General features: G+C 44.5%; 1 protein-coding gene across 1 annotated transcript; it reads right to left on the reverse strand.

Annotated features, from left to right (window-relative positions):
* Positions 1 to 271: 271 nt before the first annotated feature.
* On the reverse strand, positions 272 to 11,699 carry LOC146170724 (farnesyl pyrophosphate synthase-like). Its single transcript, XM_084586822.1, has 5 exons — positions 11,149 to 11,699; positions 10,367 to 10,661; positions 4,031 to 4,390; positions 2,454 to 2,666; positions 272 to 620 (listed from the first exon to the last, which is right to left on the reverse strand). Exons 1-5 carry the CDS (start codon positions 11,331 to 11,333, stop codon positions 417 to 419), a joined length of 1,257 nt encoding a protein of 418 aa, XP_084442948.1. The 5' UTR covers positions 11,334 to 11,699; the 3' UTR covers positions 272 to 416.
* Between the last annotated feature and the right edge of the window lie 16 nt (positions 11,700 to 11,715).

Genomic DNA, 11,715 nt, shown 5'->3' on the forward strand with positions numbered 1-11,715 from the left:
GATGGTAGGGTGAGAGCGAATAGCGAAGTGGGAAAAGTGTTGGCCAGATACTTAGGGGAATCCTCCATGGTGGATAGGAACTGTGTGTGGCATTACTCCGTACACAAGTTTTAACTGACCACAGCAGTCGAATGTGAAATGCACAAAACAGTAAAACTGCAATGCCGCACTACCTGCCAGTAAGTGGTGTGACCTGTCATCATAACCAGCCTGAAATACAGGTTCAAGTACAGAGAGCATGCTGCAAGATTCAGCACTCGCCTGAAAGAAAAATACCCAAAACCAAAGGCAGGTGTAAGCACATAAATGTGAGTTAGTTTTTTTAATCGGTACTTCCAGAGCACATATATAAGGTCCATTGTTCGTTAATCTTGCAAATCTTACAAAACTGAGTGGGCAGGAGAAGAGCATGGCACCTAAGAGTCTAGTCTAAGTAGTGCATCCCTTTGGAGACGAAACACTTCGGCCAGCTTTGGAGGCAGGTGTTCGATTTGGGCATTCAGCTCGTTGAGGGCACGCTCGCGATAGGCTGCATAGCGGCCTGGGAGATCCAGTTCTCTGTACACAGCCTTCACTGCAGCCTCGTTGCTGCCACCAGGGACACCACGACCCACATGTGCCTGCAAGGAAGACGGCACTGTTTATGGCATGGGTGCGTTTGCTTTCAGCTGGCGGGTCATTCTCACTATTTCCCGCACATATTTTTATTATGTTACTTGTGTGTGGGTTGACCTGTTTTGTTTGTTTTTTTTTTCCTCAGTACAAAAAGTCTTGCCTGGTTGATTTCGAGACTTGACATGAACTGCTGCTCTTGCCAGTGTGCTTAAGTTTTACCACTTTCCCTTTTCAAGGGAGCTAGTGAAGTGTTCCCAGATAGGGCCAATTTAAAGTGAATGGAGTCTTGCTGTACCAACGCTGCACTTTACTGGGGTACAAGGGACTTGTTTCATTTTTCAAAATATCTCATTAAAATTTAGCATGCAAGTGCAGAATAGAATGCCGATTTCAAATATGCATTTGGATCTGAAATTTCTCAACTCTAGGAGGAGAAATGGCAAAATAACTATCTTAATTAGGTAATTTCTTACGGGCCATTATGGTGGTGCCTCGTTAAAAAACACCTCTTTTAGGAACATGCCACTGCACAACCTAAAGCTTTCCTTTTTGTTTTCCTTAATTGTGATATGTTAGCAATTAGGCTAAATTTTGGCTAATTACTGCTACATACTTGTTTCTTTCCGGCTGTGGTTTTTATTTATGATCAAGAAAATCATGTTATATGAATTTCTTTAGCTTAAGCATCTGTGGTAAATCTTTTTTAACTGAGTGCATCTTCCTAAAAGAGGTCTTTATTAATGAGAAATTACCATAATGGCCCATAAGAAATGGCCACTATTTTGTCATATCTTCTGTTCCTGATGAGGTACTGGAACTCAACATTCTATTTTGCACTTGCATGCTAGTATAAAAAGTTTTCACGCCCTTATCTCTCCTTAAAATCAAGTGAATCGTCATCTTAAGAGTGAAAGAACACGAATTCAGTACCAACTTCGTTAAATGTGATGACTACTGCAAACTTTTATGACCAAGTGGCAGATTTGCTACGATCATCAACCCCTTGCACAACTGCAAAACCATGGGGAAGTCAAAATGTTCAGCCAAATGTAAATAAGCATCTTGGGCATACATAATGTATGACTGGCCAACTCCTCCTTGCAGTGAGTGCGGTTTAGTTTGGTTAATAGGGTTTAACGTCCCAGAGCGACGTGGGCTCTGAGGGCACTGTGGAGGGCTCCGCAAATTTCGACTATTTTTATTTTTCCTGCAATTCAGCTTTTTCACATAAACACAGCAAGCAGTAATGTTCTTAACTGCGTGAGCAATTAACAAGTAATTAGCACCAGACAGCACAAAGGAGAACCAGTGTTGTTGCTGCTTTAGTGCCACCTACTGCCTTGAGTTAAGGGGGACACATTAGGAACAAGCATTTTGTTCTTTGATTAGGAAAACCCTGTGCAGTTCGGCCAGGAAATTCTCTCCTGCCTAGGACTCCGCAAAGAACTGAGTGCATTCACTCCCCATTTCTGGAGTGACGATATGAACGCCTGCAGGCACCGTGGCTGGCACCTCTTGAAAAGGACTCCCTCCCCACTTGAGTACAGTACGATCCACTGTTAAAGGGAACGTACGATCACATGGTCTACACACTTCGCAATGCGCTGCCACTGGCAACTGAGGAGAATTGGCGGCACTATGTGCAGATGGGGAAGAACAGCTGGCGGTGGTTACTGCGCATGCGAGTTTTGCAAAGCGCTGCAGCCACCTGGTGTCATGTTCCCTTTAACAGTGGACCGTACTGTACATACGGTAGCACAGAAACTGAAAGGCACTGCTTGGCTTGCAAATGAGGGAAGTGCGGTGAAGGTAATAGAGTCTTCTGATATGGTGCATACCTGTATGACCTCAGCCTGTTTGGGTGAGGCTAGCTGAAGGGCCGTCACAAGCAGCCAGGAGTACTTGCGATCTACGATGTCGGTGCCCACTTTTCCAATGTCCTCGACGGTGCCAAAGCAGTCTATGTAGTCGTCACGCACCTGAAAGATGCGTCCGAGTGCAAGGGCCACCTCCTGTGCCTGCTTGTGCAGCCCGTTGTCCTCGATGCCGGCCTGCGAAAGAATGCAGAATCCTCTCTTTCACTGTATGTTGAGAGAACAACAAGTTGAAGTTCTCTGTCTGGTGGGGAAGCTTTGCTTGGATGCAAAGAAGTCCTCTGTTAGAAATTATGTAAGGTCTATGACACATATGACAGAGTCAGCAGCCAATCAAATCAGCTCATCCTATGCTTGTTCTCACAACCTTTGGAAATCTTCCTCCGCGTTTCTTCAGAAATGCATGCCTCTGCGGTGACAAGCAAGTCAACATTAGTGCATTTTAACGTGACAGTGTTAAAGGTACCGTTAGTCGCGAAGTCCCGTGTCGGTGCTGGCGTTATAAGCGAAACATTATGGGAATGGTACTTGCAGGTAGTAACTGGCAGTTGGCACGGCCAAGAACTGATTGTTCAATAAGTTTTGTGTGACTTAATGTGACCACATGATATCAAAAAGTTGGGAGGACCTGCCAATTCAGGTCGCTCATTTGAATTGGGAATGTCGAATAAGAATCAACCTTCCAGTGACACTGGCCCAAGTCAGGCCCAATACTCTTAGACCACGCAGGCAAACTCATAATCTCGGTTAAAATGGGGCTTTATACGTCAGGTGGTTGCCTACGCTATCCTGACATACCCTTAAGAGTCGAGCTTAAGTGTCCTCCATATTGTCTTTTTTTTTTTTTTCTAAGTTTGCAGCACAGACAGTATACCTTCAGACACACAGCGTACAGCTTGAATAGAAATAAATCGGTAAATACAGGCAAAGGTACAAGTTATTTGCAAGAACACGCATGCAACACAGCCCTCGGAGAAAGGCACAAATGCATAGGGCAGGTAATTGAAGTTAACCAGACAACAAAGTCGAAGGCTTGATCAAAATGACTGCTGACAACAAAAACCTCATTTTAGATGCGTTTTCTTTTTCTTCTCAACTTTCAGTCCTCACCTGACAAGGGTTTGCATTAATTTCCACCCAAGATATGGCATTCAGGCACAATGCAGGGCAATGAGCTGAATTTGGTGCAGAACTTTAATCACTGCACTTGTCAAAAAACAGGCATTCTGCATTTCTCTGTCTCTGATCTGAAGCATTAAGTGACAAAAAAACTTGGTTTGGTTTGGTTTACGGGGAACGTCCCAAAACGACTCGGGCTATGAGAGGCGCCATAGTGGGGACTATGGAAATTTTGACCTCCTTGGGTTCATTAACATGCAATGACATAGCACAGCAGACGAGCGCCTTAATTTTTGTCTCTTTTGAAAAGCGGCTGCCGCAGCCAGGATTCTACCCCGCATCCTTGGGCACAGTAGTCGAGCGCCCTAACCACTGCCCCACCACGGAAGGGTAGTAAGTGACAAAATGTGAAGAGAACTTACCAGCAGCATACCAGCACGAATAGGCAGTGCAAATGAGTAGAAGGCTGTCTTGAATGTGACCGTTGCCCAGTAGCGATCGACCGCATTCTCTCCCGCGCCATCAGCAGCGGCAGCCACCATGTCCAGTGTCTGCCCAAGCACAGTGCGAAGGTCACCCTCGTGGAATAGCTCCAGCAGGGGCAAGTAGCAGGGCAGCAAACGAAGACGCTGTCTTAGCACCCAGCCCAGAGCCTTGTCAAGGAATAGTGCGTCATTGACGGCCCGCAGTCCGACGTCGGGCAGCGTGTGCCAACACGGTTGTCCGCGGCGCATCGTTGAGCCATCCATGATGTCATCCAGGACCAGAAAGTAGCACTGCAGCTGCAAGACAGCATGGTGGTGGAGTTGTTTAGCACGCCACTTCTGGTGAAAGCTTTGACAACAGGAGTAGTGCAAGATATGATGCATTTAAAAGCAAACTCGTTACTTGCTCTGCTGCCAAAGTGAAAAATTATCTACGGTTTAACCAGGTCAGACTGCTGATACTGCGTGAAAACATTGTTTGATTTACCCACACCGGGACATGTGAACTGTGACGTCACAATCTGGGGGGAGCCGGGTAGAATGATCATTGGCAAGATTCTTGCTTGGCTTTGGCGTCCGTATGAGCGATTTTGCACTAAAAATGCACTCAAATAAACATACAGCCTCAGACGTGTTACCTAGTACTGCTACAAGGCACAAATTTGAATGGAATGTTTGGAACATGCATGCCCATTTGCTCTACCCACAATGCAACTTCACACATCTGTGACAGTCCTAATCTCTGTTCAATGTAATACACACGTGTGGGACAGAAAATTAAAAAACAATCGACGCTCTTCGTGCAGCAGAATATGAATCAGCATCAACAGCCACCCCCTAGGCAGAGCAGCTGCTCTGCCTATCAATCACAATATGATACATCATACCCCCCTCGCCATCCTACCCATTCCTCGAGTGATTGGCTACCGCCGTATCCCTCCCTCCCTCCCTCACGCCAGCCACTGCCTCCCTCCTTTTCCTGAAGGTAGAGGGGAATTCCTCTTTTTTTATTTTGCATCCTCACCATCGTGGATTCACATGTTAATGCCGGGCAATTTATGTGATAACGGGTGTTCTGCAGAATGAATGTTGACGACTCAAATTATGTTCACATTAGTCAGTACAGTTAACACATGTGCAGATATTTTCATCCTTAGAAAATTGCTACACCCTTTATAGCACTGCCCTACTTAATTCTGACATCCGGACTACAGGGAAATGAATGCCAAAGCTTTGCAGAGAATGTAACCTGACTGCTGATAATCTCTAAGAGTGTGTAAACATTTAGAATTTTGAACATGAATAGAATATGTTCATATCAAACACCAAAAAGGATTCAACACTGCTGAACGCAATATGGAGCGAATGCATTAGCTGTGCGTGACCGAGCGTTCTTCGTGGCTGTTCAAGGTCATTCGTGACTGCGGCCACGGACTACGCGATGGGCTGAAACCTGGCATAGTATTGCTTTCGCAATAATATAGATATCTGAAAATTTCCTAATGACGAAAAATAAATGACACCGACCTTGTCCCATCCCGACCGGACGGGCTTCCGTCAAACTCTTGACTTCAAAATTTCCTAATATTCAAAAGCTTTCGACCGCCAACTCATAAACAACCATGACATGTGAAAATTTCCCCCATGGAATAAGGTATCACTTCCAAGCATGAGGAAAATAGCACAGGGGCACCCTCCCTGTTCCTTCTCTCCATCGTTTCTCTCGTGGAGCAATCGCACTCAGATGCTGCTAGTGTTACTATAGTTGGATACAGCTTAAGTACAAAGTATTAGGTGACCCTCTAACGAGGCCCCAAAAACTGATTTTCAATGATGCTGTGGCTAATATTAAATCGTGATTTTTCTTTTATGTGCCATACCTTGTGATGCCATACCTTGTGATGCCATACTAGCAAGTCTAAAGTATTTATTTATCCATGATGTCACGAAAGCTGGTCGACGCCTTGGCTGAAAGGCTTCCTTTGAGGTGCATTTGACGCTTCATTCTGGAGTTGTGTCCGGCTGTTGACTAATGCGAAATTCCTCATGCCGGCCCCCACATGCCAGACTTCGAGAAACCAGTGTGACCAACGACTAATGTTGAACAATCATTAAGAAGAGCATGCAGTTTATGCATGGTTTGATCTTTCAAAGAAGCGTTTCACACTTAACACCCACACCCACAGCACCCATCCTGTCTCCTTCACGTCTCCTAGCGAGACCTCTGCAATCTCGTTTGGGTCAACTGTGACATGCAGGAAAGAATTCTTACAGGTTTCTGCATGGAAGTCTCTAAGGTGGACAGATTGAGTCAAGTTGGTGAAACAATACAAGAATCCTGAACTTATTATATACTGGGTGCTTTTTTGAACTGTTAGCAGATAGAGTGAAATCACGTCGATGTGATTTTTGCAGGTGGATTGTGCAGCAAGGCAAACATTATGTACATGACAGACCTCGGGGATGAGATGATTAGCTAACTAAAATGAACTAATCACCAATCACCTTTTTTACTTTTTATTTTAAGGGTCAACATTATATTGAAAAATTATAGTCTGTCAACATACAAGCTGAGCCCGGTTTTCTTTATCGGCAATGCATTTCAAAATATGTAACATCAAAAGTATGCTTTATTAGCTCGTGAAGTTGGCTTCCAACTATGCACATTTTTAAAAGGCCATCATTGGATGTAGTATTGTCACAGAAATAACATTAAATGCTTCTATAACATAAAATAGGTGGATAGTTTCCATACCTCCTGTATGAGAAATCGCAGGAAGCCAAGTTTATGAGTTAAGAATCGCATGTCTTTAATGTTAAATATTTTGAACTGCATTGCCACTAAATTAAAAAAAAAAAAAAAACAGGAGTCAGCTTTTATGTTAATGGCCTTCAATATCCCAATATACTGTTGGCCGCTAAAATCAAAAGTAAAATGTTTATTTAATTTTACTTCATTAATCGTTTAATCACTGTGCTCTATTAGGCACATAATGCGCACTTTGCTGCACAATTCACCTACACAGACTGCACCATATATCTCTGGAATTGTTCAAAATAATGATCTGTAAATAGTTAAAAAAAAACGACGCCCGGTACATATATGCAGATACGTACATACATGTATGTGCATACTTGTACTGGATGTTTTTTCGCTGTTCATAGGTCGTCATTTTAAACCCTGCGAAAGATACATCTGTGCAGGTTGACTGCACAACAAGGTGAACATTATGTACGTGATAGAGCTCGGTAACTAAGCAAATAATTAAATAAAATTTACTAATGAATGTCATTTGCTATTTTTTAATTTGATCAACTAATAAACTTAGTTAATAAGGCTTGTGAAAAGTTCATTAGATAATTAATTACTTAATTACAGAGCTTTATCATGTATGTATACAACGTCCACCTTGCTGTACAAGTGCGGACAAAAATGAATGGAGCATGGTACTTGCTCCTAAAATTTGCACAAAAATGCACAACTGTAGTATGTGCAAACCGGTAGTAGACGCTAGTGCCTTTTCATTTGGACAAATATTATTTTCTTATCTCTAATGCAGAAGGCGCGATTTTAATCTGAACGAAAAAGAGTGCTCCGTTTACTTATGTCTGCACCTGTACAATCCACCTGTACTAACGTACCTCTCGCAGAGTTTGGAATAACAGTTAAAAATGACCCAGAGTGTGTGTGTGTGTGTGTGTGTGTGTGTGTGTGTGTGTGTGTGTGTGTGTGTGTGTGTGTGTGTGTGTGTGTGTGTGTGTGTGTGTGTGTGTGTGTGTGTGTGTGTGTGTGTGTGTGTGTGTGTGTGTGTGTGTGTGTGTGTGTGTGTGTGTGTGTGTGTGTGTGTGTGTGTGTGTGTGTGTGTGTGTGTGTGTGTGTGTGTGTGTGTGTGTGTGTGTGTGTGTGTGTGTGTGTGTGTGTGTGTGTGTGTGTGTGTGTGTGTGTGTGTGTGTGTGTGTGTGTGTGTGTGTGTGTGTGTGTGTGTGTGTGTGTGTGTGTGTGTGTGTGTGTGTGTGTGTGTGTGTGTGTGTGTGTGTGTGTGTGTGTGTGTGTGTGTGTGTGTGTGTGTGTGTGTGTGTGTGTGTGTGTGTGTGTGTGTGTGTGTGTGTGTGTGTGTGTGTGTGTGTGTGTGTGTGTGTGTGTGTGTGTGTGTGTGTGTGTGTGTGTGTGTGTGTGCGTGTGCGCGCGCGCGCGCGCGCGCGCGCACACGTGTGTATTCTGCCCTCCAGCTGGCCATATCTCAGCTGGATTTGCTGCTTCTTGCTTCAGCAAGCGAAATAAAATTTATGGAGCAATTTGTCATCCTTATTTGCCAGCTGTCTAAAACCAGCCGCGTGCCACGGCTGGACATTTTTTTTTTGTCTCTTTGTGGTGCCAACGGGCGTTCCCCTTGTCTACGTCTGGCGAGTTTTTCTCCAAGCATGCTGAAGCTGCTTGTGCAATGGAGCCTCCTCTCACTGCTTCACTGTATTGTGAAGCAGTTGCTTTTTCTCTTCAAAGGAACAGAGGAGGGGTATTTAATATAATCTTCGAATGGTTAACTAATTTTGTTCAGGCTCCTTAAATCCTAAATAATGAGCTTTTACCATAGGACCATGCTAGTTTTTGCTGTCATTTCAGAGATTTATGCCACCTAATCAAAGCAGTATAGATTTATATGCCCAACATGGTTTGTTTTGTACCATGCTAAGTTATTCTAGTTTTCTTTAATTTTTGAGAAATAGTAATGGCAGGAATAGTAATGCTTGTCTCTCTCTCTCTCTTTCTGGAATGAAAAGATTCAATATCTACATAATTTTTTTTTAATAACCGCCATATTTGATTTGTGTCTAACATTTAAACATTTGTACACCCATATGATGTCCAAAGTAGTTTTATACAAGAGCTAACAATAAATTGATGGCCTACTAAACATGGTTATTTCGCATGTATGTTTAAAAGCAGTAAAAGTAACCCCGCACAAACTGATTACTCGTATTCAACAACACAGATGACTTGTATTTAGAGAAATCCAGGCTATTACCCATAGCAAGTAAAGGGGGCAGATGTTTGAATTATATGCAATAGCAATGACCTAATAATTAATCAGTGAGACAAAGCAGAATGTCCTACTGTTCTTTGTTTTTCAGTTTTTACCCCTAAAATAAACTACTCGAGGTCATTACAGTCTGGTGAGTTCAGTTCTACAAAAAACAAACCATTACAAGCTATGAAGCGTAGCCTCACGAAGCAGGAAAGCCAGGTGCCTGTGCGAGCACTACCCTCCTTTCTCCCTGCAGAGCCTATATTTAGCTCGGAGTCGTTTCCTCCAGCCAAGGTCATCAGGCTTGTTCAGTGAGCGAGTAAGCGAAAGACAATTAATGCAAGTAGAAAAAACACAACGTAGCATTTGTGCAAAGGGAAAAGTGGTCATCAGGACAACTTTGTATACAAGAACTCCTAGCTTTTGCTCATTGCAACGGCAGACATGACTATCAACTGCACTGCATGTTCAACATGATTCAACTCATCACATCGTTTTTCAGGGAGCAGAATAATGAGATGGGTGAATAAATGCTTCTTTTGTGCAATTCTTGGCCTAGAACTATGAATTCCACAGTTTAAGCCTCCAGGCAGGTTACACATCATTTAAATGTAACCAAGTTAGCAGTAATGGGCTTAATGTCTAGTGAACTTTTAATTTAAAATCTGTACCACAAGCCAACAAAGCAATGCTCGAAATACACACATGAATGCGCACACAAGCATAAGAACATAGTGTTGCACAAATGTTAAGATGTTGCCTACAAGACATTCTCTGAATTGAAAATGCCAGCTAGTGCTTGTGTTTCTGTTAGTTCCTACCAGCACTCAGCACAACAGGTTCACAACTATTTGGCTCACATAGAAATGCCAAGCTGGACTAGTTACAATGATATAGCGATAGTTCATTTCTAGAGATGAGCTTAATTTTTATACCTTGCGTAGTATGCAGTGAATGTACCGCAAGCTACTGACTCCTGTCTATATTCCAAGAGGATAGAAAAGACAAAATGAAGAGATTATTGGTTGAAATTGCTTGTGACTGTTGCATGCTCATGTGTACCCTGTCAGAGAAGTTGCAACATATGTGCTCAGCACGCTAAATGACTTCAATGTTACAGCATACACAACCCAAAACCAGTACTTTCTCATGACTTCTGATTGTCGTCGTTCTGAATTGTGTTATAATCCTGAAGACGTGTATGCAGGAAACCAGATTCCGGGGCAGCTATGCACGCTGTGTGTCCTACCAGTTCGACGCACCAGCCAACCAGGCAGGCCAGATGCAAGTGTGGGACGTCATCCTCCTCGGCCAGCAGCTCGTACGTCTGTACCACGGCCAGCAGTCGAACACGTTTGCCGCCACGCAGGTTGTACTCAACCGCCTTGCGGAGGGCTGCCATCGCCTCGGCCAGCGCTGGCTCGCCGAAGTCCATGCCCAGCATGGTCTTCGTGAGGTCTTCCCGCGCCTCACGCACACGCAGGTCGTTAGCCGAGCACACCCGAGGCAGCCTCGGTCGCCGCTCGCTCGCCATGCTGTCTGGACTGCGGGGAAGACGATCGACACACTACAGGAGGCGGCTGGCACAGCAGCTAGCACAAGTGGGCGTTTGTTTTCTTATTTAGAAAGCACGCTTTCAGGAACAAGGAAAGGTTTCTAGCGGACGGCGCCCCTTTGCTCTTGCGTTTGTTTGTGCTACAGCAGCTGTCGGAGAAAACCACCTGCATGTGGGGCCCTTTCCCAACCAAAGCATTTCGCAACGCATGCATACGTGCATGCAGTAGGCTACAATATTCTCTGGACGCCAGTCACAACACATCACTGTGAAATCAGTAGAACGTTTGTCTCCGTTTGCTTTTCGTTTGCTAGCAGAGAGCAAATGAGGAAAACAGTATGCCCGATGATGTATTGCCAGTCAATCGCTCCAGTGCGTTGTTCAAACGGCATATCCTTATGCGCTGTCATACTAGCGTTCTTACGAGGTGTTGCAATGATAAAGGGCTATCCCATCTGAAGGGGAGTTAAGCGTACTTGCTGTTCGATGCTGCCGATGTGTGTTGAGCGGCGCAAGCTGCAGCTGCGAGAGACCTGTCCAGCCTGCCGCATGTGGTCCGCATGAGTAACTGGGTTCGCCGACGGGATGCAGACAGCGTGCCGATAGACAAGCTGCACCGTGGCGACCAACCACGTAACGCTGTCGCTGCCAGATTCCACATACCCGCTGATCACAAACACACTTGTTTATCGCACACCTGCTTAACAAACGGTGCACCTAGCTGTCAAACGTTAGCTTCCTCTCCCGCATGTGAGGTTGATGGCCTCTGCAACCTTGGCCTCTGTAGGAATTTATGTCGAAGGCTGATGACCCGCCGATGATCCTCCTATTCTGGTGACCACTGTACGAAAAGCAGCAGCCAGCTGAAAGCTGAAATTGCGACTCCGTGCTAGATCATGCCAGAGCCTTGAAACCTTGAAACACAGAGGATACAACCCAAAGTGCCAAGGTGCCCAAACCAAACGCAAACCAACGGCGACGGACTTCTACTTGGATGCGACCGGCCTCGGAGCCTTGAATGCGAGCTTTAAACATCATCATTA

Source organism: Amblyomma maculatum, unplaced genomic scaffold (assembly GCF_055883805.1).
Source record: "Amblyomma maculatum isolate TAMU_Amacu unplaced genomic scaffold, ASM5588380v1 scaffold_62, whole genome shotgun sequence".
In the NCBI taxonomy this organism is placed as follows: Eukaryota; Metazoa; Arthropoda; class Arachnida; order Ixodida; family Ixodidae; genus Amblyomma; species Amblyomma maculatum.